Genomic DNA, 24,993 nt, shown 5'->3' on the forward strand with positions numbered 1-24,993 from the left:
TTTTTTTTTAAACAATATTGAAGATGTAGCAACTGGCACATACCGACACCTTGTTTAGCTCAAACACGAGAGTTATGGCTTGTGTTCTACTTTGCAAATCTCTCAAGTAGGGACAGGCTAGTACTGATAACAAGTACAGTATCAGTGTCGAGCTGATACCCGGCCTTATTGCTAAGTTCTCATGATAGAAGTCAGTCCGAGAATGGGTGGCTGCCTTGCAGAGGTTTTATGATCACTAATTAGGAATTCCAAACGAGAAAAATATCAAGTTGCTTTTTTCAAGGAAACTGGTAGGTTTGTCTTTAAAACGATCCGGCAGGGTTTTTAGTCGGAGGTTGGGGACGGGTATTGCACATCTCATGGATAATCTCAAAATTTGGAGTTCACAATGGTAGGCTAGTTCCCTCAAACCGTAGTAAATTTTTGTTCCATATTTTTTGGAGGGTGGGTGGTTGTCGTCTTTTGTCTTGATCGTTCCCATTTCCATGTAATTGTACTTTTGTTTCTAAATGAAGGCTGGCTGAGTTGTTGTCGGGCTCAGTAAAATACCCACTTTGCGTTCTGCTGCTTTTCCCTAATTGTAGACTTTGGCCAGCCGCACGCAGTCACGCTACTGAATCAGAGCAACTCGTTTTCTCATCTCATATTTGAATCACTTTGCTTCTCTCCACAATGGTCACGTTTAGCTGTGTTTCCTCCAACCACAGTTTTTTTCTTTTTTTAAGACCGCTTAGTCTCTCCGTCTCTTTCTTGTTTCTTCAGGCGCGTCAGAGCCCGCGGAAGCCCCGGAGAGACCGCCCAAGCCCCTCCCAAGACGCATCAACTCGGAGCGTCGACCCAGCCCAGTCCCGCCGGTCCCCGGCCCTCCCAGTTGCGGGGCGACGGGAGGAGACGCCAACCCTCAGATAAGCAGCGAGATCGAGCATCTCATGAGTCAGGGATATTCGTACCAGGACATCCAGAAAGCACTGATGATTGCACAGAACAATATCGAGATGGCCAAGAACATCTTGCGAGAGTTCGTCTCCATTCCCTCCACGGCGCACATTCTCACATAGCACACTTGGCCGACTCGCCCTGGCCCGGCTTGATCCTTTTTTTTTTTTTTTTTAAATAAATAAAACGTCGGCATGGCTTGCTGCCTGCAGCGTGACCATCTCCGGCGCTTGTCGACGCCCGCTGCCAGTTGTGGCATTTAAAATAGGCTGGCGCTCGCAGCATCGCTTTCATCGGCCTTCTCAAACTGCCACAAGAGCATCTCGCCAGGCCCGACACGGCGCCCGCCGCGTCAAAAACGGGACGCCTTTCGGAAGCCTGGCTGAAAATGTAACCAAGACCTCACGAATAAAATGTATGTCTATATGAAAGTTTAATATATGGTTAAATGTATATTAAATGTGTGTAATATATACAAGTCCGTATGTGAAACGATGTCCGCTTCGCGTATCGCTCTTGGTACAAGCTCCAAGCGTGTGGCCGTCGTCGAAACGACGATGCCAGGTTTGACGTGAACATGGCTCAGATTGGCACGATTGCCGTTGTGCGAGCGTGTTTGTACGTGTGTTTGAAGAGTACACCTAAAAATGTATCACACTCTGGCCAAATTTACTGTGCTATTTGTTGAATGGAAATGATAGAAGAAAGTTGCAACTTTTTTTTCCCCTTATCTATAAATTCTCTGTGCATGCATTTCCAATTATTTAAAGTAAAGGAAGGCCCCAGAGCACGTTTGATCCAGTTCATTATGCAAAATACATTATTAAGGTGTTTTTTTTTTTTTTTTTTAAAGACCTGAAACAACCTACTTGTTCTTTATGGATAAAAAGGTTTAAGATTTTCGTACCTTGTACTGTCTGAGAAAAATAAGTACCAGTACCTTCATAATGATCAAGGCCAAAGCATTTATTAAAAAGATATTTTATTCGGAATTATGTCATTTTATTTATAAGTTACGGTATCGGTCCGTATCTTTTGACTTATTCGAGCTACCCTACTAAGTCCTAAGTCATACAAAAGCTGAAATCAATATTGTATTCGGACACCCCCAAAAATGTGTCAGATTTCATCTCCATTTAAGAAAAAAAGAAAACCCATCTTGGTGGCTCTCTTGCTTACCACAAGAGGGAGCCCAAGAGCCTTTATTTTTTTTTTATGTCTTAACTTGTAAGTCTTCTGCCATTTTCTTATGTCATTTCCATCCTAAACATTCACAATCGCTAAACCCAAATACAGTAGGTTTCAAGCTCTGAAATCCTGCATGTATAGTTAAATGCCACACAAGGTTTTCCTTCTTTTGACCAACATGGCTTCGTTCAACTTGGTACCAGTTTATGTTGTTTAATTGAAGGTCTGCACTGTCTGGCATTGTTTGAGTGTACCTCAAACGTGTACCTGAAATGAATGTGGGGCTCATGTTCAGCGGTCTGAGGTGGCTGATTTTTTTTTTTTTTTTTTTGTGGGGGGAGGGACATCATCGTCTGTCTGATTCAGGTTTTAGTCCCCAACTCAGTGCGGTGTTATTACAAAACTATTGTCATTGATTTCCATTTTGGTAATATATTATTGTAATATGATCCTAAATATTGTTGTAATTAATTCAGAAGTGCTTCACTGCTGCTGCTACTATTATTATAGTGTTAAACAATTAAGCCTTAAGAGTACATTTGTGAATATTGTTTAAGCTGGTCGGTGTCCTTTAAAGTGACAGTATCGTCATTTCCCGCAGTCGCTAATGTAGCATACTTGAACGTACAAGCAGCTTGAGAGCTGTCAACCCTGCAGTGTTTGAACTTTTTGGGTTTTTATTTCACGGGGGAGGGAGGGGGGGGTCATAACAACAGTGAGCAAAATGCAAAGGCGATTTAAGAGTTTGAGACCATGCAAAGGGAATAAGATTTTGTCAGCAACATTAGGGCCAAATCTTGAAAATAACTCAGGAATAACATTTCAAAAACCGCTGAGTCGGAATCAATGAAGTCACAGTTTTAGCCCCCCCCCCCCAGCTTCTTTCACTTATTCTAACTTGTACAGTATTTTTCAAGGTCAGCAGACCTCTGTAGAGAGCAGTTTCCAGGTACTTGGAATGAACACACACACACACAGGAGCATTGAGGTACATTGTTTCAATGCCCGTTGCATATGAAGAATGTGTGTTGCGCTTGTACAATAGCAAATAAGCTTATTCTGGTCCATAAACATTTCTGCTTTTGTTTTCCTAGTTGCCTTGACGAACGTTTTGAATGCCGAGTAACAGAGTCTTTACTGTACCGTCATTGTTGTGTATTGATTTACTCGCACAGAATACCAAATCGTGCTTTGATACTGTCACTTTAAAGGTGCTTGTAGTCATGCAAAAGACAAGAATGCTATTGGCTCGCATTTTACATTCCTGTATTATGTTGCCCTCCCACCCCACCATCATCTCCACAATGTTTACTTCTGTGAATAATTTTCTAAAGCAGTGCCATTCGTGTTGAGATGATTGACTGAGGCCTTTTGTTGTCTGCGTGTGTGAGTGTGTGTGTGTGTATACGCAAGATTGTTCAGTGTTGCATCATCTGTGTCCCAGGCTCAAGGTGCACCTACCTGCCGTTTACCCTTTCATACCCGGGATGACTTTCCTGTGCGCATGTGCAAAGGGAAAGTCCTGACTGCTTTATTGTGATGGGGCCACAAGAGGGAGCTGTGGTTCCATGTACCATAGTCATTTAAAAAAGGCATTTATTAAATTCACCCTCGGTTTTAAGGCTCATATCACTTTGGAAGACTGCACAGTGCTGTTAATAAAAGTGTAAGCAAGAGACGTTTTGTGATTGTTTAATCAGTTCAATGTGCTGTATTGGGTATATATTTTTTATCTTGTGTTAGGTAACTATATCAACACCTTAATTCCATATTCACGATTCCCAGAGCACTGAATGGTAATGGTGTGCTAACTTAATTTACCCTCAATTTCACACCATGGACAATTACGATATAAACAAGTGGAGGAATCAGATGAAGTGGTTTGTTTGTATATTATCTAACATTATTTTTGTCTTGGCAGATTGAGAAGTATAACTAAATAGCATGTGCAATCACTATATCATTCCACTGTTATGAGCTGAAAATCATCTTACAAGTTCAAAAGGGCAAAACACAAATTCAATGTAAGTATAGTAGCAGTTCCTGAATAAAAATGTCACAGTAGTAAAATCCCAAATCTATTTGGAATTAATGAGGCATTAAATAGCTAACATATGTGTAGGAAACTACAAAATCCATGCACTCAGAAGATCCTGTTAAAAAGCAGTGAATGAAAATACCTTCACATGACTATTGAATGTCTCACCATTTAGGATTTTGATCATGCCTTATGGAATAGTAATTTGTATTATCTTTTTTGTGTATGTCACCAAAGCATGGCAATTTTTATGTGCAGAGTATTTGCTGCTGATTGCATAATCTTCATGGTGGGTGTTCTTAAAGCATGTGTTCAAACCTTGTAATTAAACCACCTCTCAAACTATCTTGGCAAAAGACTCAGAAAAGCAGCTCCAACATATGAACTGACTTCATGAATTAATTTAAAACAATAAACACTCCCTTTGACAACTTTTTTTTTCTTTTATTCAGTAGAAGTTTTTTTTAAAAATGGTTTGAAAAGGCAACATTGTCCATTTCCGGCAATTAAGGGGCACACATAATCAACTAACTGAATAAAAACAAGACTAATGAAAGAAGTCCCCAAAATAACTTGATTGTTTTCTCAATAGGGCTGCGCAAGTTCGAACTATCCGGTATTTTGATCCAAATCGCAGGACTTCAAGGACGAAAATATCACAAGCACAAAACATCTTCAAAAGCGAGGTCAGCAAACCATGTTGATGTCATATGAGCAACCTAGGCAATTCTACTTGTGTTCCGCTCTCATTATAAAGGACAGAATGTCCCGACCAGAATTATCTGACCGTCCACAACAGTGGACACAAATGAATATATGTAGTGAGGAAAGCCAAATCTTTCAGCCCTTGATGTCTTTCTATGCGTAACAATGAGTCCTCTCCTCAGTAGTCCAGCCACATTGTCACACAAGCAATGTGGCAATAGTAATCGATTAATTAATTGATTCAATTGGGATTAATCGTGTCTTGAATGCACAACTTGGATGCCGAATCGTTTGCTGTCTAGCGAAGTGCAAATTAGCATTAGCTAAGGGTAATAGTTAGAGCACAACCAGTCCACGCTGAATTGAACTTAAAAAAAAAAAAAAAAAAAAGATCAATCATGAATTTTTCCCAAAGTCAACCCATAAAATATAATCAAAGGCCAATCTTTTGTCAATTTTCTAGCATTGGATGCAAACAGCAAAGGATCCCTTTTCTTTTTCAACAATAGATTTTAGTTTGTTTTTTCTTCTTTTTTTTTAATCTCCGAAAGTACAAGAGCCACGCCAGTTTTTCTTCTATAGGGCCGTAATTGAATATGCTTTGAGCCACGGGGGAGATCCCCTCAATTTGGCCTATTCCACATAAATATTCACTTTCCACGAGAATATTACCTCATACACAAACCTAGCCGTCCCTCACAGAAAGGGCGCCTTCATGCAGTCAACAAATAAGCCATCATTTTCACATCAAAAAAATGATTTCACATTAAAGAAACACAAGAGAACTGCAAGAAGACTACAAAGAAATCAGTGCACTCAAAAAAAAAAAAAAAAAAAAAAAGAACATCACTGTGCTTCATGTCCTCACAGTAGAAACTGTTTTTGCATATGTAAATATTCAAAGCTTTGGACATAATCTCTTTGGCATAATATTTGTCAAGCTTGAACACACACATGCAATATTAAGAACGTGAAGGGAACAAAAACTAATGTTAATCCTATGGTGTGAAAAGTATAGTCATTTATAGTAGTTTTGAAAAAAAAAATCTATACTTTACAGTGGAAGTGTGATGACGCTTTAGACAAACCACAGATTGGATTTAAACACTCAAAGGCAAAAACATGTTTGAATTATCTCGAAGCAAAGTTGTGACATCGATTTTCAGTGTACGGACTTTTGCACAACAGCTGTCTCTGCTCTTCATAAATCAAGCGTCAATATACACTTTAAATAAGGAAATATATATACACGGATGACATCATATATACACTGGATGAAGAGCTTGTTCAAATGGCACTATAGTGAAAAAATAGTCCTTGCTCTGATGGATCGGAAACATACAAAGCCTCATTCGAACTTTGCTGCCCTCCAACAAACATTTGCAGGGGTGAAATCAAGCCCAGTGTGATCATTTTGGGGTCTCAGACAGCTTTTGATTGACAGGAAAAGAAGAGGCTGCGGAGGACTTTCAGCGGTTCTCGGAGAGTTCTTGTCAGGTCACAGCAGTGGCTTCCTCCTCACCGTCGTTTACTCCACAGGACAAACGCACAAGCAAAAATGAAGCGGGGCGACACGGTGAGTCTCAGTGGAGCGGAGGAAATCTTTGGTGGTCACATGGTGCGGATGTCTACCTGGTTGCCGGGGGGTTGTTTCTCTCCGTTCACGCCGAGGAGCACGGCATCTTCTGTGTTGTCGCTTTTCATTTCCACCACAATGTTGTCTTTGCTGGATTTCTCTTTGGTGCTATAACACAAGCGAAATGTTTCACAAAAGGTCGCTCAAGAAAAACACAGGGTAGAGAGTCATCCTTCCATCCGTTTTCTCTTGCGCTTGTTCTCAACTTGTCTACCAATGTCCAACGAATCTTGTGCGCAAATTCCACACAAAATTAACTCATTCAATCCCAAAGACGGATTTTTACGTATTTTAGACATTCAATCCAGGGCACATTATTTATTTCCATGCAAACTATTTTGAGACCCAGTTTATCACCAATAATTGAGGGAAAAATCTTTTAATTAGTAGTCTGGGATTGAATGTGTGGGCCATAAAGACGTATAAATACGTCTTTGGGATTGGATGAGTTAAGAATGCGTCAGCATTGATGACCACAGTAGAAAACGCACATGTACAAATAAGATATATTTTACCAGAAGATAGGGGGGGGGATAACCAAACATCAACAGACCACGATATGAACCTTATGATACGATAATTATCACGATATTGTGCGGAGTTCCTTGATTCAGGGTCCCTGAATTAGTCTATAATATTGTACTTCATATACAACAGAGTAATAAATATATAAATACAACATAAATATCATGTAAAAAAAAAACAGTCTCTGCATCACGATTATATGCTGCTATCACCGTGCTGTAGAAATTTTGACTGCTTCTGCTACTTTTTTTGTTGTTGAAGCTAGAGAATATATGCCTGAAAATACTACCCGTCGACATGTGTTCAATCACTGTTTTTTGGATATCATATTCTAAAACGGCAACTATTAAAACTAGCCGGATGAATAGGAATACACAACGGAGAAGAAGACCGATAATATTGCGCGCTTACAGGTCCTGCTTCCCGGAGCGGCCGCAGATTTTTCCTTTCTTGTAGAGGAAGTAAAGCACGCTTCCCAAGATGGCCAGCAGCAGGATGCAGATGATGATGACCGCAATGATTACGCCGTTGCCCTCTGATGGAAAAGACACAACAGGGACAAGGTCATTACTGTTGGAAAATGAGGAAGGCGGGGTCAGGTGCAGGGTGGGATGAGGCCAAGTGTGCAGCATGCCGCAGCATAGAAGGATGTTGCATTGGAATACTGTATACCCTTTTCATTATGACGTCGCACAGGCATCCGGGTGGCAAAAACTCTGATTGCACGCGCGTTTGCCCAAGTCAGGGCGATTGTGAAATTAATTTAAATGAATGACAATTTTAGCCAAACGTGTTGAAGGCCTCTTGCTGTGGTTGAGTGTGTGCTGGTACGCCACGGTCATGTGTAGTGACATTGTGGCAGAAATCACAGCACAGATGCCAGGAATCATTCTTTTTGGGGACCTTGTGCAAGGATGAGGCCTACAGGTAATTAAAATGCTTGACAATACCCCAAAAGTTCCATTAAAATAAATTATGAGTCAAAAAGAGATTGGCTGCTATTAGGGTCAACTTGACCCAACTCTTCTTTTTGTACAAAAAAATGGGACCAAATTTATAAGTAGCAGCTGGTCCCTTCTTGACCCAAAAATGGGTTATCCTTGACCCAACTGTTATTAGAATGCACATTTCAACAGAAAACAAACAATGTGATCTTTGAGGTTAACTAAGTTGTTTTGATATCCTCTCTGTTGAAGTAATGGTATTTTTTTTATGTTTGTTTAGGGTTTTTTTTTTTTTTTTGCAACATTTCAATTAAGATCACCTTTCTTCATTTACTTTTCTGCCACCCAGAAGTTCCCCGGTGCCTGTTGTTTTACAACATCATAATAAGTTCTATAGACCGCAGTCTATAGACATTTTTTTCTTTAACCTGGCAACCTAAAGAGAAAAAGAAAGCGCTAACATTTCGACGTGTAGAAGAGGTAAAGTGTGCTGATGCATGCTGGGAATGGTGGCGTTCGTTTGTCAGGAGTGACAGAGCAGAAAGTGGACCCTTTAGCACCGGAGTGACATATCGTACAAACCTTTCCGGATTTTCTTTGGTGGGAGAGCGGTGGCTGCTCTGACTGGGAAAAACCACATGAGTACAGTTATCAGTGGGAGGCAAGGGTTAATAGAATACCTGTAACTCCTCCTGGAAGGCCACTCACATACATTGAAACCCACAGAATGCAGTATGAAATAATTTTAGGACTGAGCTTCTGGCGTGATGGCGGTCAGTAGCACAGTGTAATTTCACTTGTGACACTTGGCAAGAAAGAGCAAACCACAAGAGAAATGTTTTGGCCTGACTAGCAAGAGGAAGCACCAGATGTCCCCCAATGGCAGTCAGGCGTCTTGGTGAGAGCATTTAAAACATCAGCTGCTTCCCTAGTCACACTAGAGGCAAACAATTTTTTCTAGTCATTCACTGCCAGCACACTTTTATAGCTATCAAAGGCTATCAAAGCAGATCTTCGACGTCAATTGTCGTCAATGGTCGTGAATGAGTTGATATCAGAGCCGAAATTCAAACCACTTAACACCGATGTAGCCATAACAATAGCTAGACAGTGTTTTTATACCAAGCAGCACCTAAAAAAGTAACCGTACCATGTATCATTACAATGAGCAAGACTGTGCCGCCAGGGCCTTCTCTGAAGGCGTAAACATCATCAAAAGAACAGTCCTGCATTTAAAATGTGGTCGATTTGTAGAGTCTTACATACATTTATTTCCAACATTTTTTTTTGTCTTTATGTAATACAGTAGCATGTGACCTTGCCACACAGCCTATACGTGTTTTATGGGCTATGATTATTAATGTAATTACTTTTTTTGTCCAGTCAGATTTCAGCTTCTGTGTGTTGCTGCACCAGCGTAAAATTCCCTAAGCCTTCAGATTCGTTTGTAGAGCTTGTACAATTGAAACGACACAACACCATCTTTTAATTTTCTTTTAAGGATTTGAACCAATCATATTTCCATTTCCAACATCCGGGGTGTTCAGAAGGCATTGGGGGACTTGAGCACGTTTGATTGATTAAGAACGCCTCCAGTTGCATGAAGCTATTGGCGGATAGCCGATCCTGACATGGCGCCCATATGACACTGTTGTACATTAGTGGAAATTCATTTTCAAGGCAGACATTTCAAACCTCAAGCGATAGAACCCAAGAAAAGAATACCCCCAAAAAAGTAGGAAAGTACTGTACTTCTCTTGAACCTAAACCTGCACCGATAAACAGCCCACTAAAATTCTAATTGTACTTATATCCACCTTTTACTCTTTGTTGTTCATCCACTTTTTACTCTTTTTTTTTTTTTTCAGGAAGAACAGTTTTCATTTCTCTGTCTTCTACTGTAGATTTCACTATAAATTTTGAAATTTACTGCAATGTACTATATATACTGAAGCTACTGAATACTACTACCAATCTCTAAAATCTAATCATACAGAGCTTGCACACTTCACGTCCCATCTTTAATCGAGTGTCAAATATAATACGTTGCAGATGTACGCAGTGAGGCAAAGCAACTGTGGCCTTACCTGTGGAAGTGGAAAGCATGCTTGTGGTAGCAGCGACTGTGGTGTGCACAACTGAAATAAGGTAAGAGGCACACAGGGGCTATCACAACATGTTAACACACAGGAGGAGGAAACAGACGCAACAATAGTGACACACAGTCGACACGTTAGCACAGCCTAAACACAAATAACGGATGTGACACAGACCATAGGGACACACGGGAAATTTTAAGGATCAAGCAAGTCTCCGCCAAATAAATGTGGTGGTTTTTATGAGTGTAACCGGAAACTAGACTCTGAAACTAGACTCGGAAAGAGACTAGGACGATAGCTTGATGTGACTGCTTGAAAGCTTGATAATCTAAAAAGTAGTGATGGGCCGAATGAGCGGGGCTTCAGAGAATGTTTCGAGAGTGGAAATGATGCCCCGATTTAGAGCGTCCTTCCCAAACAAAAACATGTAAACGATCGCTGAGGAACCCTTGATGTTCCAGTAACGTAATTGTTTGTTTTGTTTTTTTAAACAATTCATTACTTTTTAAGAACACTTGAGATATCCATGCTGTATAAATCCAAATGTGATTGATGGAGTGGTGCTCTTTCAATTAGTAAGTCAATCTCGGCTGGATGACAAACTTAGCCTTATTTGTACACAAAAATACTGTGCTTTATTTCTTACTTTTTAGTATTTTGACTACACACATACTGCTAAAAGTGCAATAGTCTGTGAAAGAGACAATATTTTTTTCATTCTGTACACTTCACCGCTTCGTTTTCTTGGCCACTCAATGGCGCCATAGAGGAAATAAGTGACACAAGTCCTTGAACCATGTGCAAACCAATTGACTGAAAAGAGTGCTTCAAGAAGCTGTATTTAGCCATCACTAAATGAATGAGCCATGAGTTGATTTTTTTTTTTTTTTTTTTTTTTTAGTTTGGCAGTGATTATTTCTGTGCACTAAGAAGCCTCACAAACAGTTCAAATGTCAATAAAGGTTTTGACCAGCAGGGGAGGTATGTGTGCACATGAAGCCTCAAGAAATGAAGTTTTTCTTGAACCAAAAGGCTTTATGAGGCTTCATCTGCCTATCACTGCTAAAATGTCACTGAAACCCTCAAGTCGAAATAACGTCAGTCATCAAACCAATGCGACATATTATCGTAAACTAAAAAAAACTATAGCAAGTGATCCATGAACTGTAGCCTTACCTGTGGAAGAGGATAAAGTGCTTGTGCGATTGGTGCTTGCGCTAGGGGTGGTAGCAGCTGCTGTGGTGTGTACAACTGAAATAGGTTAAGAGGCAGACAGAGGTCACAGCATGTCGACACAAAGGGGGCGGGGACACAACAATAGTGGAAAAGGCAACACGTAACAACAGCCTAAACACAAATAACGGATGTGACACAGACCACAGGAAGACAGGGGGGATCTGAAGGCTCAAGCAAGTCTCAGCCAGATGTGACACCATTGCATAGTACAGTAATCGGAGTGAACCATGTGTCATAATTGGAGCAAGCTATAGAATTATCCAAAGATGTTACCGTATTTTGTAACAACTTTGGATCACCCCTCAGGTAAAGCATCATCAACAGTGGATGGTTTGCATTGTGAATGTCGAAGTTATTCATAAGTTATTTTATGAAATGGGACCGACAGGCTAACCTTGCAAGCTAATGATTTATGACTCCAAATCCATGTGTTATTTAAAAAAAGACATTAATGTTAAATATAGTATAAATTGGACAGTGATAATATGCGTACATTAACCTTAACATTAAAGCTTGATGAGCTATTGAAAGCTTTGTAATTTTGCCTTTCCATTCCGAGGTTCTCTGCTTGACGCATGCGCGGTGCGGGTGGCTCGCAGATCGACTTACTTTGCCTGCTAGCTTGATGTGACATCTCAATTTGCATATTCAACTCAAACCCAAAGGATATCAGGCTAACGTAACCTACAGTCAGATCTTTTTGTCATCGGAAAGAACTGTATTATTTATTAGGACCTATAATGGCTCTTCAAAAGTCAAACTGGCTGAAAAAAATCGGCCAATATTTGCTGATCGTTGTACCTTTTTAACTTAATGTTCTCTGATCATTTTCAGCAGTTGTATAAAAGTAACCCTGGTCTCATTATCACACATAAATCGATACCATAACCATGTGTCTTAAAATATATATCATGCTGAACAAATCAAACTTCAATTTTCACAAGCTTTGACTGGGTACCGTATGACATCAGCCACAATGATGCCAAGATTCTGGACCCAACGCGAAAACCTAAAACCAGGCAGAAACTCACTCGCTTTGATGTTATAGGCCAGGGCGTCGGCGCCGTACTCGTTGGAGGCGTTACAGAAGGCGGTGAGGTCGGATGTCACCTCCACGCTCACCACACTGTGGACGCCGTCCTCCGTCTCGGTTTGGGACGCTGACTCCAGGACCTGGAGTGATGCAGTAATCAATCCTTCAGTTCATCAGTAAATTCATTTTCTGTACAGTAAGTATACAATTACCAATATATGAGTCATTCGGGAAAATCTTTTTTGTAAGAAAAACATTTGACGATATTTTGTCGTGTCATACATTATATTTGTTATAAATGAATAGTTAGTTTATTTGACCACTAATTTAATTGTTATATTGCTCTAATTACTGTCACATTGTTCCAAATCAATTGTAAAATAGATTAATATTTTTGCATATATGCTAGCTGTGTTAGCTGCTGTGCTAACAGGTTAAGAACAAACTTTGTTAAAAAGCTTTGATACTAAAATTTCGTTTTCGGGTATGATAACAGGGTAGCATTGCAGGGTAGCATTGTGTAGAGAATAAAAACAGTCAGTGGTACCTCTCCATTAGGGTTGGTCCAAATGATACTGGGAGATGGGAACCCTCGCACATAGCAGCTCAGATCCACTGTGCTGGCTAAGCTCTCCTCAATGTTTGTGTTTTCTGGTTTCATAATTTCTGGTGCACCTGAATAACAAATGATACATGTTGAATATGTTCTGTACTGTTGTATAATCATTTTTACCTCTATAGCTAGATTTAAATGGTACTAAAAACAATTGTAGACAAATACACTTCCTTGACTGAGGTAACAAGCAAACAGACCTTTTACATGGACTCGAAGGGTCTCCATCTTCTCCATACCATCAATTTCAGGAACTGTCACTACACACTTGTACGTCCCTGCTGTGTCAAAGGTGGCATCCTTTACCATTAATGTATGGCCCACCGACACCTCACGTCCATCCTAAAAGCACACAGTCATTTTAGTCGTACATATCAGCAGCATGGAAACACCCTCGGGGAAATATTATTGTTATCATAATTACAGTAATTATTAACATTGAAAATTACAAGTATTGCTTTCAGAAGATATAATGTTAAAGTTGCCATTTCTATGCTGTGTGATGTAAACAAGAATATTAGCATATATTACTTTATATAAAAGCATAATAATGACACATTTTTTGCTTCAATTTAATGGACATTGTGCTGCTCCTTGTGGTGTGCACGCCTTAGCCTCCCTGTGGCAAAAGAATAGAGACACAGATATATATGGAGACAATATAGCTCCCCAGTAAAACTGCAGTAATCTTAGTCGCTCTTAAAAGAAGAAGAACGGATATACGGTATATTGCTGAAAATTATTATCTGTCAGCATGTGTTCTACCACAATTTGCGTTTACAGTAGTCATTGCTTCGAGACGGGAATGTGTGTGCACCAATATTATGTATCTGTGTTGGACTCAAACCATACTTTACTTCAAGGTACCAATATCTGTGATGGTTTTGCCATTGTTCAGTGCAGTGTCCAGCATAAATATGCTCCTGTGTCATTGAGAACAGACAAAGGCAGTTCAATAGATCTAAATGACTGCACACGTTTCTGATGAAATCCCGACATGGTTCCCATTCCTACTGATCACTTTTGAACAAACCAGGCTCACAACTTTGTCCTTAACAGCAACCAAAATTTATGGGGAGGAAGTGTTCTGAAATCTGGGTTTGAATTTAAATAAAATTAAAGATTAAAAAGCGGATTATGAAAATCTGACAAAAAAGTTGTTCAGTCATACTTAAGTAGAAATTAGATACATGGATGGATGGATGGATGGATGGATGGATGGATGGATGGATGGATGGATAGATAGATAGACCTTTGAAGCAATGGTAAAATGACAAAACTGCGTGTGACCTTGAACCAGGCAGTGTGTGTCTGTAGAGAAGATAGCGCATTGCAGGTTGCTGTCAAGTCCTCGCCTTGAGCCAGTTCTGTTTTAGCAGGCAGGACCACCGCGCTGTCCAGGTCTGCATACATAGATATCCAGAGGGGCAAAAGTTCAAAAGTGGTAGCAATGGTAAAGGAAACTTTATCAACCCGATGCACGGGAGACATACAGTTAACAAACACAGTTGTATTCCCTGAGAGCTCCTCATACGTTTCCATATCGATTGAGGTGCATTCATAAAGGCCACTGTGGAGGCGAGTCACATTTTCCAGCACGAGCATGTTTGATTCCACCGTATATTCGTTCTATAAAAACCAAATGGGAAAACATGAACATGAAATAGATGCTTCCTGTATACGCTAGACAATTAAAGCAGTAGCTTTAAGATGTGCCTTGAGATAGAGTAAACCCGCTTCCATTGAGGCTTCCAGGTCCACAGACCTTTTAACAACAAAATGTTGTTATGGAATCCCGTTCAGTAGCCAGGGCGCAACTTAATTTTGTTGACTTTGACTCATGTCACCCGATGCCAGTGTTTACCAGTGACTTAGGCTCGATTATAGCAGCGTTTAGCATAAATTAGAAATAAAAATATATTGATCATCATTCAAGACAGATTTTAAATTTTTTTAAGAGACAAGACTTTCTATAAGGTACTTTTGGTACATTTGGTATGTAAAGTAATGGGTAAAAAAAGTAATCTTACTTAGACAATCAAGTCCTCAAATCATTGATTACTTTATGTTCTTAAGTGGTAAAGTAATCATTAGTACTACTTTTCGTACGTTAGCACCTAAAGTAATCACTTTACTACCCTAACCTACCTTACCTTTATTGCCTTATCAATTACTTTATACATAATAATAAAGTATAAAGTATAAATTTGGTCTTCTGTGCTTATAAATATTGTCAATATATATATATATATATATATATATATATATATATATATATATATATATATATATATATATATATATATATATATATATATATATATATATATATATATATATACTGTATATATATATTAGTACTTTATATGTTTCTCTAGGTTATTCAAAAACCAAAACTACTTCTACTTAGTAGCTTAAAAAACAGATATGCTATACTAGAGGTCTCAGCTCCTTTCTTCTCCGTACAAGTGATCCTAGTTTTTTTTTTTGCAAATGATAAAGACTAAATATGTGTCAGTGCAGTTAATTTCCACGTGTTGCAGTTTTTGTGTTCAGATGTCTGTTGCTAACAACACCACATAGATGCTAATTGGTAGCCTGTGAGGAGTTTCTCATTTTATGTTAGCATTGTTGTTGTGAAAGTGTTTTATGTTTTGTTTTATGATCCCTTCAGCTGAAAGTGGCAATAAACAGCTTGAGGAGTCTTTTTGTCCGATCCGCAGCTCGTACCTCAAAGACGGGTTACTTGTATCTCAAGGCATCTCTGCTCAAAAGTAAAAGAGTTGCTTACATCTTCATGTCTGATGAAATAGACTGAGGATGGCGTGTTACCATTGCCATGGCAGTTAAAGGTCATCGAATCCCCCTCTTTTATTTTGCCTTTTGGGGACTCCACCCACACGTGGACAGCAGTGGACGGGTCTGAAACACAATATGGGGATGGGTTTAGAAGAGAAGCCTCAAATTTGGAGATTTAAGCAAAATATCTACGCAGGGTCAGAAACTGTTATTTCAGACAGGGTTGATTTCAAATCCAATCCGGTTTGAGAGGAGTTCAAATATCATGATAAATCACTGTCCCGCATGCATTTTTTGAAACTGCATCTCCGTGTGAAAAAAATTTCGCACATGTTGGTGTGTTGGGCTGTAGCGTAAGGCTCACAGTACACAGTGATGTTAATGGGATCCGTCTCAGTCATTCTGGTTCCTCCGGGAACGAGGTAGGTGACTTCGCAGTAGAACTTAGCGTCTTTGTCCTCCTTCATCACCTTCAGGCTCAGTTCACTTCTCACAGAAAGCAGACCGCTGGATTCTGTGGTGGTGCTGAGCGCAACTTTGACCCCTGCAAAACACACATTCAACGTAACCATGCCGGGATACGCATTCATCGCTATAATCACTTGTCTCACCATCATTAGATCCTCGCAATGGTGTGCTGTTTCGGTACCAAGTAATGTTTGGCTTTGGGAAGCCATTTTTCACCTCGCATGAGCCAATCTGGAAAAATGTACAAAAGATATCAATTATGATGAGATGTCATTATTTAGTAAACACAAGTTGGCATACCTTGGACAGTGTGTCTTCACTGACATAGATGCCGGTCTGAACTCCCTCTATGGTTGGGAAATCTGGTCTTTCTGTGCAATATAAACACTCAATCAAGAACTGTACTGTAGATAGCTAGATAACAATATAGCTAGCTAGCTAAATACAGTAGCTAGCTAAATAGCAAGTTAGCTATTAGTGATAGATAGATAGATAGATAGATAGATAGATAGATAGATAGATAGATAGATAGATAGATAGATAGATAGATAGATAGATAGATAGATAGATAGATAGATAGATAGATAGATAGATAGATAGATAGATAGTAGAAGAACTGTACTGAGCTAAAATCAAATTTTATCTTTAATTTTCAGTTGGAGTTTTGTGACCGTCTCAGTTGTCTTTTTGTTCATTATTTTAAAAAAATCTTGTCGATGTCGTTGATACTTAAATTACATCATGAATATTTGATTAAATGGTAATCACTAACATGCTAATGCTAATTGTTTTGTTGGTGTCTAATCATTCATTCATGAGTATTTATATCCTCTTCTGTCAACTCATGTTCAACCACAGTGAATAACAGATAAATAGATCAATCAAATCATATCATTTAAATTATTTTAATATGAGGGTGCGTGGGAGGCATTGGTTACTCAATTGTTAGGATAATTGATCGGGAAAAATATTTGCATATTAAAACACAATTAGATTAAGCGGCCGCATTCTGTTATTTTACCGAACACCAGTAGCTTGGTGCGTCCCTCGGAGATGCCGTCGGTCAGACTCTTGATGAGACAGATGAACTCTAGCTGGTCTTGGAGCTGCACATCCGTGATGCTCAAAACCACCTCTCCGGTAGCCACCGTGACGTTGACTATGATGCGATCTGTGAACGGCGTGCCTTTGTCCACCATGTGAGTGGTGGCATCTTGATAGTAGATTTTCTGCTTCTCTCCCAGTCTCGACACCTGAAGATGAAGATTGGTGCCAATCATGCACATTATAGCGCAATTATTGCATGTTTTTGACCTTATGTGTGAGGTCATGAAACTCACATAGAACCACTGGATGGTCAAAGCCCCGATGCCGTCATCTGAGGTGAACATGCAGGTGATCTGAGCTGTATCCCCTCTGGAAACCTCCACCCTGTCCTCCATGCTCACCTCTACCCGGGCCCATGCTGACAGATGAAAAGAATAGAGGAAACCTTGAAATTGTAGTTTTACACATCAGAAAATTCTAAAGTACAGTGGTGCTTTGATGTATGACTTTATTTTGATAACTCATAACTCTCATCTTCAGTCTTCTTTCCTTGAGAATGCGTGTGATATGGAGTAATGTCGTTCTACTTGTGTTGCACCTCCATTTGTATTCAAATGTCTGCTTAAAGGGACAATGTGTAAGATTAAACTGTAAATGATAGCTGATAAATTTCTTGGGTGTAGGGATAAATTGATGTTCAAGATTTTGACAAATATCAGCATCTGCATCTTTTTTAAAAATTGATTCAGTGCTAGAAAGATAGACAGCGGCGTAGCAGTTAGGATAACACAGAATCGCTAGTACCAATGCTAATCGCGGAATTGTTAGTTTTTTGTGGGCGAAGTGTGGTCAAACACTTGTGCATCAATGCCATGTAAATGCAAAGGAGAGTCACTACGACAAGAAAACGACGACCGCCCATGTCCACATTCATGTGCTGCATTCCACTATGTCACCCTCTGGCCGGAAGAAAGGCTCATTTTACAAGCGGCACAGTGCACCCACTGTTCCCTCTTCAGAGGGACAACTGGCGTTCCATCTTCTGAGCTTTCCTGTTGTGACCCAGCCTTCAAATGTGCAGCACATTTAAACCTGCATTTTTTAACACGGGAGATGCCAGAGTACAATAAGACCTCAGTGTAGGATCAACAAAAACAGGATGCAACTGAGCTCAATGTCCAGCTTCATGGCAAATGTTGAATGTATATTTTAACAGTATGCAAAAAAATGAATGCTTTATTTCGGATTTTAATTATTTGAAGAGGACAAAACAAAAAAAAACAAAGTTTATTGTTTTAAGTGGAATTTTAAAAGAAAATGATATTTTCTATTTTTGAATAACACTTGAACATACAATGTGGAAACAGAGCATATTCTTTGACATATATTTCTAAGGTTTATGCTCATAGAATGTATTTTTTTCCTTCATGAAGAGAATTTCTTTATATTACTTCATATTATATTACATATTACTTTATATTACTTGTTTATATATATATATATATATATATATATATATATATATATATATATATATATATATATATATATATATATATATATATATTTTTTTTTTTTTTTTTTTTTTTTTAAAGAAATCACTCATTAACCATCAAATCAATTAATATAATTATTAATTGATTTGATCACAATCACAATCAATATTTCTATATTATTATTATTAGGCCATTCTTGTTTTATTGTGTTCACAATATAAGCAACCAGACCACAAAACCTATAAATTCTCTTGGTCTTGGTTTCTGCCTACTGCTTTATGAAGTTATGTCATTTATCAGAAAATCCTGGTGGTGTAATAATTTTGTCTGTGGTTAGACATAATGAATACTTGGACCAAATGAAGTCCAAGAGATAAGTTTTATGTCATTGATAAAGTCTTACATTGACCTTTATCTTAAGAGAACCCTTCGTCATATGGAATGGCCTCTAAGCGACCCTGAACGTAATAAAAAGCTCACATGCTCCCATTTCGTCTCGTGTTTACATGTGAAAACCAGGCGGCCTCCCATTTGTTTGGTAACTTGGAGCTGTGAGCTGTGAGGTTTTGGTCCAAAGATTATCTGTCTGAAAAACAAGGCAAGAGATGCAGACCTCAATGTACTTTTTTATTTCATAATAATCACACTATGATTTTATGGATCAAAGAAAAAAAAACTGAACAGCGTTCCTTCGCTACATCATGGTTCCGTTATTGTGGTTTCATTCAGTCATGAATGGAAAACATAAACCAACTGATTTTATTTTTCACAAAAGAAACAAAATAAAAAATGGGAACAAAAGCAAAAAATAAAAAAATAAACAAAATACCAAATTCAACCCCTATTTTGCGGATTTCCATTTATCATCATAAATTTATTGCAGGTTTACCTTGATGTTTTTCTTTAAAGTTAGCTCCAAAAAATATTGACCTAGGTTTTTCTTTTTTTTTCAATAAAAGAAGCTAACTGAAAAAACAACAAAAAACAAAAGAAAAATTATAAATATTATATATATATATATATATATATATATATATATATATATATATATATATATATATATATATATATATATATATATATATATATATATATATATATATATATATATATATATATATATATATATATATATATACGTGTATGTATATATTAAGTGTGTCTTTTACATATTTTTTCTCAACAGATAAAAAAAAGACCCCCAAAAAAGCAAATTCTGGCCCTTTTCTGTGGATTTCATTTCCTGATTATAACTTTTTTTGTTGTTTACCAATTTTTTTTTTCTTGATATTTTTCTCATAAGTCGAATCAGACAACAAAAAAACAACATTCATTTTACGCAATAAAAAAACAAACAAATCTAATACTAAAAACTTTATGACTTTTACTAACTGTGGTTAATTTTGGGAACTTAAACCCCTGGGCAAATACCCCTGGATTGTAACTTTTATGTGGAGCCTTGAAACTTGATAGTGTTGCATTTTTTTCTGTTGCAGTGTACATGTTCAAGTTGGCGCTAAATCACTTGGCCGGAATAGAATAGAATAGAATAGAATAGAATAGAATAGAATAGAATAGAATAGAATAGAATAGAATAGAAAGTCTTTATTGTGTGGCTCCATTTACAGAACAAGGAAAATAAACAAGCTTTGCAATGGTTTGTTTTACTGCCAAAAAGCATTGTTATAACAAAGCAATAACCTACCTGGCACAAATGACCTTTTTATGCTACGTTTACTTATTGAATGCATAATCTGGTTACACAGTGACTCAAACATTAAACACTACTACAATACAGTAGTCTCCTTTTAGACTCTCTCCATTATAGAAACCCCAACCTGCTTGTCGCTCTGTTGTGTGTTGCCGTTTAGGATCTAATGGAGCTGAACGGGTAAGAGATCCAATTAGAATTTCCTAGGTAGACATTTCCTACCCATTAGCGATGGGAGGACAACGCTGACTCACCCCCAGCTACGCCCCCCCCCCCCCCCCCCCCCCGCCCCCCATTTCCTCTACCTGATCCAGCTCACTACCGAAGGCTTATTCATGAGAGACTGTTAAATGTCACTTGTACTTTATGTGCAGAGCGTCGATGGAGGAGAAGCCGGCACCGCAGGAGGCCGCAGATCGATGTGGAGAGAGAAATTGGCGATAATAGTCCTAAGTCAGTATGACAGGAAAACATTGCACTTGAGGATGCCGTTTTTGCTGCCAGCAAACTCATTTTCAAAACATTTTGAGAGACTGCATCTTTTTTGCTAAATCTGTGGTTGACATTCAAAACGATGAACAAGATGGTTTCATCCAGACTGAATTTAGCCCTAAGCCACAAAAATACCATACAAATGGTGAACTGAACTGAAATAATTGAATTATTTTATCATCTGAAGAATGGGGGAAAAATACCTCTTGATTACGTTCCAAGACAGTTTATATCAATGCTAAGACGAGTCAAGAGTTTAAAAAAAATATGAATTTGATTCTATTAAATATTAATAGATTGACTAATTGATTGATTTTATAAAAACTCGCTATCTTCTACAAAATATCACGGTTTTTGTGCCTTTTCCCCATATAAATTGCTCTAAAATTGGTGCATATGTAGCATCACAAAATTTCAAACTGGATGTTGTAAAAAATGTTAAAAAAATACATCTATAACTAAAATGCAGAGGTAAGAATTTAAAATGTGCATTGCGATTAAGTTATAAACTTAATGGTTTATGCACTGTATAAGACGCACCGGATTATAAGGCACACTGCCAGCTTTTGAGAAAATTGAAGGCTTTTTGTGTTAAAAAAAAAAGTGCAGTAACTGTACTGCCACGTGGAAACTATGTAAAAGACAAGCAAAAATGTGGAAATTATCCTCCAACTTTCAATTATTGTGAAAAATGAATTATTGGAGGTATAAGTAAGACCAGGTGTGTCTGCATAAAAGCAGGAAAGGATGAGTGAGAGAAACTTGCCCATATTTAGTTGGTGGAGCTCCCAAGGTTCTGTCCACCAAACACAAGCACCACGGGAACACAAACACAGAACATTTAATGGACGGGTATTTTTTTCTGATTGAGTGTGAAATGTCCAACATTGTTTGAATGCACCAAGTAGTTAGCGACTTGCGCTAACGCTAGCCACTTGTGCCATATCATACTATGACAGCATAGTTGAGAATCTATTTACTGGCACAACTTTAATGGGTAGTACTAGTTGCACATGTGTAAGCTTAAGACGTATGTCGGACTGAGTTCTGACAGACCCAATTGATGAAATGAGATTTGGCGTGAGCTTGTTCAGTCTGTTTGGAGTTAGGGTGCATGAAGGCTGCTGAACACCAGTCAGCTGGCTCTCACCATTTGCAGATTTCCCAAAATAAAAATGGTCATCATTGACAGACCTGAACATTAGTTGGCATTCCTACACAGACTTTAAGATGAGTTATTTACCACAATGTTGATGTCCACCCAGCTTCCATCATACCCTGAACTGAAAACATATATTTGGCACGAAAATGTTTTAGATGTTACTATCATGGATAAAAATATTCCCTTTATGTTGGAATTGGTATTCAGCCAAATTTTAATGGCATGCAAAAGAGAGAGAGGGTTGGGGAATTAGTGCTGTCAAGTGAGTCATTTTTTTTTCAATTAACAAATTGTACAGTTTTTAATTCATTAATTGTAAATTCATTCATATTTCAGTCATTCATTAATTGTATTATATATATATATATATATATATATATATATATATATATATATATATATATATATATATATATATATATATATATATTACATGGTATATACAGTGTATCAATAGATATATAGACTGTCACCTTAACTCATTCCCGACACCACAGTGACCATTTCATGGTGTGTTAATGGAATCTTTTCTTTCTATCAGTGTTTAATCATGGGTGCTATATTAATATTTACATGCCAGTGAAGCGTTGTCCCAGTTTGTCCTAAACGAAGACATCAATTATGACGTGAGAGTGCCTTATTATGAACTCAGAAGGTGATTGCACTGTTGATGATTACAATGGATGACACACTGGGGAGTCTAATTGCCTTCCAAATAACCAAGGGATCTTATTCCAATCCACCATGCGCTTCACTTGGCACCAGACACAGGGCTCTGTGACATGTTTCCAGTCCTGTCACATCTAAGAATAACAATGGCCTATCAAGCTTGTTTGCTTACATGATACTTCAACTTGACAGCGCTCTGACCCAACTCGCGCCAGGAATAGAAGCCCTCACATCAGGACATGAGACAGAGAAAAGGGGAGCATGGGAAATTACTGCCACAGTTTACATGTAATGTAAGGCAAGTGAATCACTAAGAATGTGGATGTTAACAGTGAGCATGCAAATGTGAAGATCGAAAAGAAGACTGATGCGAGAGCAAGGAAGGATTTGAGTTTTTGGACCTTTGTTTCTTGGATCCAACAATAGCGCACTTGCAATATCTGGAGTAGAGGTGGAAATGTCGAGAGGTCCGCATGCCAAACTTCAAATAGAGTTCACCACCAAAGCCAATGCTCCGAACTTGTCCAAAACAAAGTCTTAAGCAGAAATTAGAAGCTTTTGTTGCTGCAAAGGGGCTCCAGAAATGAGCTATTGCCCCAACATTTAGGTACATATATTATTTTTTATGAGTCACAGATTGTGCATTCACCCATACAGCCTAATCCAAGCCCCTCTCCATCATTGGGGTTATGTTCTTACTGAGCCCTTCAGGTGAGATGAAAGACAAAAATAAAAAATCATTATTAAAATAATACAAGTCTTAGAAATGTATAAGATATTGAAAGCAAAAGTAATAGAGAAGACAAACGTGATTACAGTGCCAATTTGTGTTTACAGTAAACATCCAATTTTTTTTTTCCAAACTAATAAACTTAAATCGTAGCTTCATAATATGCATCAAAAATATTTCCCAAAGATGTACATTGTCAAATTCTTCTACAGCAAACACTTTCTGTAGGCATAAAAAGCAGGACTATACTAACACTAAATAATTTTCAAACTACTCTGATATGGAAATCCAGCTGGCCCCACTTCCTGCTTCTATTGTTTTTTTGTTTTTCATATTTACGGTTTAAAACAATAGGTTGCTCCCGTGCTCTTGACCGCCATCAGAATTACAGCCAAAATTAGCAATAGTCAGCACAAAATAAGCTAACGCACACAAAATATGGGGGCTAACAAATCACATAGTTGCAGAATTATTACACAATTATCAAAGAATCTTTGAACACAAATGATCATCACCACATTAAGACAGACAATATAAACAATCCTCATTTATTTTTTTATCCTCTAAAAAGAACTGCTGATATAGTTACAGTTTACTGATTCACAGTAATTGTAAGTCTTCTATTTTTTATGTTTCATGGCCATATTATACTGCCCCTAGTGGCCAAGGCAAGCCTACCAACCTGTCTTTACATTCTGCTATTACCACATGGTTTCCAAAGGTAATATTGTAGACTTCTATTAGTTAATCAAAACACATTTCCTCTTAACATAATGTGCTCAATGATCCAGATGACAAATTTAACATGAAGCTGATGAAGCGTTTAGGGCAATTAGCAAATCAAATTGGATCAACCTTCCTCCATCATCTCCAATTACTAGGAACACAACTCAACTACAACAGACAAGCATATATTATATCCACCCACTCCATCCCACGAAGATCTACTGCCACAACAGTAGCCCCCACTTAGTTTCGGTCCACCCCACTTGGCGTAATGGCTCACAGGAATGTTATGGGAAAGTCTTGAAATCATAAAGACACTGAAGGTCTTGTCACACATTCATCAATCACATTAAAGCTTTGTGACGTACCCCGAGGCATGTAACACACATACTAGAACACCCCCCCCAGTGCTCCATATTGATGTTCTCAAAATCTTTAATGTGATAAATATACATGATTTTGCTGAGCTCATGTTGTCCATTGTACAATAAAACTGGAGAGGTCAGGCCACATTTACAGGACAATGGGCACAAAACCAGAACGTTTTTTTGCCGCTTTCACAAGTTGAACTTACAGACGCAATGTTACAAAAATGATCCATTGTTTTTGAAGACAAAAGAAACGCTGTAAAATGCTTGCTAGGGCAGAAATTGGTCATTTCACTTCTGAAAGAAATACTACATATGAGCACATCATCAGTGTTTGAAAAGCCCTTGTTAGGCACATACACTATAAAAATA

General features: G+C 38.2%; 2 protein-coding genes across 6 annotated transcripts in view; one reads left to right on the top strand and one right to left on the bottom strand.

Annotated features, from left to right (window-relative positions):
* cbl (Cbl proto-oncogene) overlaps nt 1-3,802 on the top strand; it is a 31,219-nt gene extending 27,417 nt beyond the window's left edge. For both annotated transcript variants that reach the window (XM_088427233.1, XM_088427235.1), the window contains one exon: nt 763-3,802. In XM_088427233.1, coding sequence (XP_088283359.1) covers nt 763-1,058 — 296 coding nt within the window. In that variant the 3' untranslated portion in view covers nt 1,059-3,802. The remainder of the gene's footprint in view (nt 1-762) is intronic.
* A 783-nt stretch (nt 3,803-4,585) lies between these two features.
* mcamb (melanoma cell adhesion molecule b) overlaps nt 4,586-24,993 on the bottom strand; it is a 32,348-nt gene continuing 11,940 nt past the window's right edge. The window contains exons 2-18 of one of the 4 annotated variants that reach the window (XM_088427239.1): nt 17,561-17,685; nt 17,242-17,473; nt 16,521-16,591; nt 16,364-16,451; nt 16,117-16,296; nt 15,745-15,875; nt 14,447-14,582; nt 14,244-14,356; nt 13,154-13,295; nt 12,888-13,015; nt 12,339-12,480; nt 11,248-11,322; nt 10,060-10,110; nt 8,555-8,596; nt 7,440-7,563; nt 6,500-6,611; nt 4,586-6,398 (exon numbers count right to left, since the gene is read on the bottom strand). In XM_088427239.1, coding sequence (XP_088283365.1) covers nt 6,396-6,398; nt 6,500-6,611; nt 7,440-7,563; nt 8,555-8,596; nt 10,060-10,110; nt 11,248-11,322; nt 12,339-12,480; nt 12,888-13,015; nt 13,154-13,295; nt 14,244-14,356; nt 14,447-14,582; nt 15,745-15,875; nt 16,117-16,296; nt 16,364-16,451; nt 16,521-16,591; nt 17,242-17,473; nt 17,561-17,685 — 1,895 coding nt within the window. In that variant the 3' untranslated portion in view covers nt 4,586-6,395. The remainder of the gene's footprint in view (nt 6,399-6,499; nt 6,612-7,439; nt 7,564-8,554; nt 8,597-10,059; nt 10,111-11,247; nt 11,323-12,338; nt 12,481-12,887; nt 13,016-13,153; nt 13,296-14,243; nt 14,357-14,446; nt 14,583-15,744; nt 15,876-16,116; nt 16,297-16,363; nt 16,452-16,520; nt 16,592-17,241; nt 17,474-17,560; nt 17,686-24,993) is intronic. The other 3 variants (XM_088427236.1, XM_088427237.1, XM_088427238.1) reach the window with 3 other exon arrangements.

The sequence above is a fragment of the Hippichthys cyanospilos genome, chromosome 11 (assembly GCF_059441005.1).
Source record: "Hippichthys cyanospilos isolate Australia breed blue-spotted pipefish chromosome 11, RoL_Hcya_1.0, whole genome shotgun sequence".
NCBI lineage: Eukaryota > Metazoa > Chordata > Actinopteri > Syngnathiformes > Syngnathidae > Hippichthys > Hippichthys cyanospilos.